The 5,017-nt window shown below is 34.7% G+C and overlaps 1 protein-coding gene across 1 annotated transcript in view; it reads right to left on the bottom strand.

The window, feature by feature from the left end:
• LOC114004579 (vomeronasal type-2 receptor 116-like) overlaps positions 1-5,017 on the bottom strand; it is a 14,574-nt gene that overhangs the window by 7,140 nt on the left and 2,417 nt on the right. The window contains 1 exon segment of the mRNA XM_027765565.1: positions 4,025-4,152. Within this exon segment, the coding sequence (XP_027621366.1) occupies positions 4,025-4,152 (128 nt within the window).

Below are 5,017 nucleotides of genomic sequence, written 5' to 3'. Positions count from 1 at the left end.
CCTAACAAATGCATATGTAGGAAAAAAGTAAGAATTATTTCATTTTACTTATTATTGTGATTATTAAAATTTGACCAGGGAGAGAAGGAAACTGAGAAAGCAAGGCACCAGCTTCTAAACTTGAATATGTCAGCCGTGTGGGAGTTCAGCACTGTGACCACCATGCCACCTGCTGGTCCCTTGTAGAAAAAAATTTTTAAAAGGCACTATAAGTATGAAAAGACTTAGATTCTTGATACTGGTAAGGGTAGTATGAAAGTATACAGTTCTTAATGTTTATCCAAAAATGGACATTAAATATGTGCAACTTTTCAACTTTTTGAATACTATTTGCATCTCAATAAAACTTTTAAAAAGAACAAACTTGTTTTGTTCTTTAGCTTTATTTTGGACTTCTTTTGGTAAAAGTGTTATTGTCATACAACATGAAAAGAAATAATATGTAACAGATAAATAAATTTAAAACATACATATTATTATTTTTTATTTAGAGAGATTTTTGCTATAGGGAATGTGTGCTTGCCAGAGAGGGAAAAAAAAAAAAAAAAAAACAGAGAGACAATAAGTGAGAAATTACCCACAGGAGGGATAGCTATGCCATAATCCCTTTTTCTCCATTCTTCTCTTGGGATTTGGGGCATGCATGGAATGAGTTTTAAGCCTCCAGTTCTGAGATTTGAACCATGGTCAACTACATGAGAGTCCAGTGACATAACCATTATGCCATCTGTGGTCCCCAAACTTTTAAATTGTAAAGAAGTTTTTATCTCTGGTGGGCAAGTAAACTTCTCAGAGAGACATACAGAGATTCTGAGAGGTGAGAAAAGAAGTGCCCCTATAGGGAATGAGCTGTAATCTCTTCTTCATTTCTCCTTTCGTTGGGGATTTTGGGAATGCATAAATGCACACATGCCTGGCTGTTTTTGAGGCCTCAAGGTCTTGGACTTGGGCCATGTGGAATTTAACTTCCTTATTCAATAGACCATAAATCCATCTCAATACTTAGTGTTTGAAGAATTATTTATTTACTTTTATTCATTATCATTATTTTTAATTTGCAAAATGGCATGGGTGCTGATGAGAGAGAGACAGAGAAAGAGAGAGAAGGAAAATGAGAAAGCAAGCTGTCAGATCCAGGACTCAAACCAGTCAGCCATGTGAGAGTTTAGAGATTTAACCACCATACCACTTGTAGGCCTCAGTAAGGAGATTTTTAATAAAACATGTTAGAATTTTATTTTTAAATTTATGACATTCTTTTGCAGAAAGTAACTTTTATTGTGTATATAACTGTTTTTTTTTTTTCAGTCTTTACATTTTTTGAGAGGTTTTTGCTATAGGACATGTCAGCTCGCCAAAAAGATAGAGAGAGACAGAAAGCAAGAAATCACCGCCCAGGGGGTATGGTCATGCTGCAATCCCTTCTCCTCCATTTTCCTCTCAGAATCTTGGGCACACACGCACACTCACCCTGCATGAGTTTAAGCCACCACGTTTGGGACTCAAACCTCAGTCAACTACATGGAAGTCCAGTGACATAGCCATTACACCCACTGCTGGTCCCCAGTCTTTACATTTTTAGAATGGAATCACTCTCATCTTTAACATATCTAGGTAACTGTTTTGACAAAACTATGTGCTTTTCCAAGAGTCAACTTCAAACTTTTTCAAAGAGCAGGTCAAATATTGTTATTGTTAGTACAAGTAGAAATCAAATGTAAACTAAATTTCTGATCTCTATTTTTATGTGTGTGTGTTACATTTACTTGTTTTTGTCAACATATTTGTCTAATTTATTGTCTCTTTTTGATAAAGATGTTTTACACATAATTAATGAACTTACTTATATTCTTTGAATTATTTATTTTATTTTATTTTATTTTCAGATTTTCTATATGGTGTGTGTACCACTAAACAGAGACAGACAACAAGAGAGAGGAAAAGTGAGAAAGCAAGTCACCAGGCCCAGGGATCAAAACACAGTCAATCATGTGAGAGTCCAGTGTCTTAACCATGGTGCCAGCTGCTGGTTCCATGATGTAGTGTTTATTTAAAACATAAACTTGGGGACCAGTAGGTGGCATGGTGGTTAAGGTGCTGGACACTCCCACATGGCTGACCACAGTTCGAGTCCCAGACCTGGTAGCTTCCTTTCTCAATTTCATTCTCTCTCTTTCTCTGTGTCTCTCTCTGGCCAAATTAAAATAAATGAATAAATAAATCAAACTAAATAAATAATTCTTTAAAAAATAAATTAAATAAATGAAACATAAATTTATTTATAAACCAAATAGGATATCCTGAGACTATATGCATCAAAAGTGGTTCAATATTTTAAAACTGGATAACTGTTCCTTCTTCCATGATTTTGAAGACAGTATAAGAAAAAATAAAATTAATTCTGTTATGATTAAGACAGGCAAAATAAATAACTGCAGACACCTGTAGGTCATCCATGCCAGTAAAAGAGCACAACTGCTCAGGTGCTCCCCAAATGGTCATTCTGACTTTAGAATATTCTAACATTTCTTTGAATATTATGTCCATCTTAGTTCTCTTCATTCTAAGTTATATGAAGGTTATATTGTGACTACTTTCCATACTTCTTTTTCCCATCATTTTATAAACTCAAGGACAGGGGAAGACATTGTCAAGTCGAGGGGACAGAGAGGAGAAAGAAGGTGATGGGAAAAAGCCAGCCTCCAAGTGAAATTCACAGAGAAAACACATAGTGCATCATGTACAACTAATGGAGAGCTCCCTTTAGAGAAAAAGTTTTATTCTCTATATATAATCTTTTTCAGTACCACAAAAAAAATATACCTAAGCAGATGACTTGATGGTTAGAGTGATTGAGTTTCCACATGACCTACCACAGTTTGAGTTCTGGATCTGGAGGCTTGAAAATCATGCCAGACTTGAGTGTGAGCATGCCCAAAATCTCAAAAGGAGACAAGAGAAGGGACTGTATGCAGCATGGCCTTTTCCCTATAAGGTGATTTTCACTTTTCTTCTGTCTTTCTACTTTATGGTAAGCACACTTGCCCTAAGAGAAAAAGCTAAATACAAAAAATTAAAAAAAAAAAACACTTCAGGTGTCAGAGGTAGTTTGATGGTTAAGGAGGAGTCCCATATGACTGACCATGGTTTGAATTTCAGACCAGTAATGTGGAAAATTATGCCAGGCATGAGTGTATGTCTGGTGCCCAAATCACAGGAAGACAATGGAACAGAAGGAATTGTAGCATGGCCATACCCACGGGGAATGAGTTCTCTTTTTCTCTCAATATGACTCTATGGTGAAAGCACATGACCTATGGCAGAAATTTTTTTTTAAAATGAAAAAGAAAATGCTTCCAAATATAATCAGGTGCTTATGAAGAAAGTTTACCTGCCAGGGAAGAATAGAGTGGTCTGCTTCTCCATAAGATCCCATTTATATTTTTCACAGAAGCATCTTATAAAGACCTTGGGCCACCATGTGCACAGCATGATAGATAAAATAGCTGGGATCATACATTGTCCTCATGTAAAAATTATGTGGTAGAAACTCTATGGAAGAATTTCGTCAACAGTCTCTAAGTTTTCTACATAGTGGCCCAGTAAGTGAGCAATTAAAAAAGAGAACCCAGAGTTTAGTGAAATAAAAATCTTCTGGGTATTGGAAAGGGTTGACTGTCTTGAGAAATTGTTTAAAGCCAGGAATATTCTTTTTCTGGTCTGAAAGAAAAAGTCTTCCATGGAAATTGTATGGCATGTTACTCAAAATACTCAAAACATCTTCCAAGTCTGAGGAGTGGAGATTTCTCATGATCCATACCTTTCCCAAAATTAAATAAGAGTTTTCTTTCAATCCCAAGCTCAGGATACTCCTTTCATCACCATGTATTATATACACATTTGCAGATGACACTCCGATCCTCTTTGCAACAAGAAACTCATGATATAAAATGACACTTTTTGTGGCAGGGAGCTTTTCTGTAAAGTCCACACAGATATCCTTTTCTATCATCTTTGCCTTTACATCCTGGAGGAACTGCTCCCCTCGCATATCATCAGTTACATAGAGTACCACCCACGTCCAGCCAAAATGCAGCAACAAGCAGATGATTCCATAAGCCGGAGAGCTGTCCTTGGAGGCCATCTGATAAACTGATGGAAATTGGTCTTTATCATCAAGGATGGGATCAAAAGGACCATATGTGACCTGAATAAAAAAGATTTTTAAAAAATCTCATACTTTTTTGTAAAGAAGATGAATTGTATTTTGCATTTTGTGTACTTGTAAGTTAATGTAACATACCGTCAATTTTCCTAGTATGAGTATAGAATTGTAACACTACACAATGTACATATCCAGAACTGTGTGAATATTTCCAATGAACTTTTTTCAAGTACACTTATAATCGTATATGCATAATTAATACATCTGTATATGCTTATGCCTGAGCAACATTTTTTTTGCAATTCTTGTTTATATTGTCTCTAAAAAATATGTGATTTTCATTTTGAAAAATACAAATATTTAGAATCTTCCAAAAAAATAAAGAACTGTCCTTGGTGGCCATCTGATAAACTGATGGAAATTGATCTTTATCATTAAGGATGGGATCAAAAGGACCATATGTGACCTGAATTAAAAAAAAATTTAAAAAAATCTCATACTTCCTTTTTGTAAAGAAGATGAACTGTATTTTGCATTTTGTGTACTTGTAAGTTAATGTAACATACCGTCAATTTTCCTAGTATGAGTATAGAATTGTAACGCTACACAGTGTACATATCCAGAACCATGTGAATATTTCCAATGAACTTTTTTCAAAGTACACTTGTAATTGTATGTGTATAATTAACACTTCTGTATATGCTTTGCCTGAGCAACATTTATTTTTTGCAATTCTTGTTTATATTGCCTCTAAAAAATGTTCGATTTTCATTTTGAAAAATACAAAGATTTGGAATCTGCCAAAAAATTAAAATAATCTGATTCTGAATTTAGTGTGATTTAAAAAAAAAA

This window comes from Tupaia chinensis, unplaced genomic scaffold (assembly GCF_000334495.1).
Source record: "Tupaia chinensis unplaced genomic scaffold, TupChi_1.0 Scaffold138674_1, whole genome shotgun sequence".
NCBI lineage: Eukaryota > Metazoa > Chordata > Mammalia > Scandentia > Tupaiidae > Tupaia > Tupaia belangeri.
This window is presented reverse-complemented; position numbering and strand designations above follow the sequence as displayed.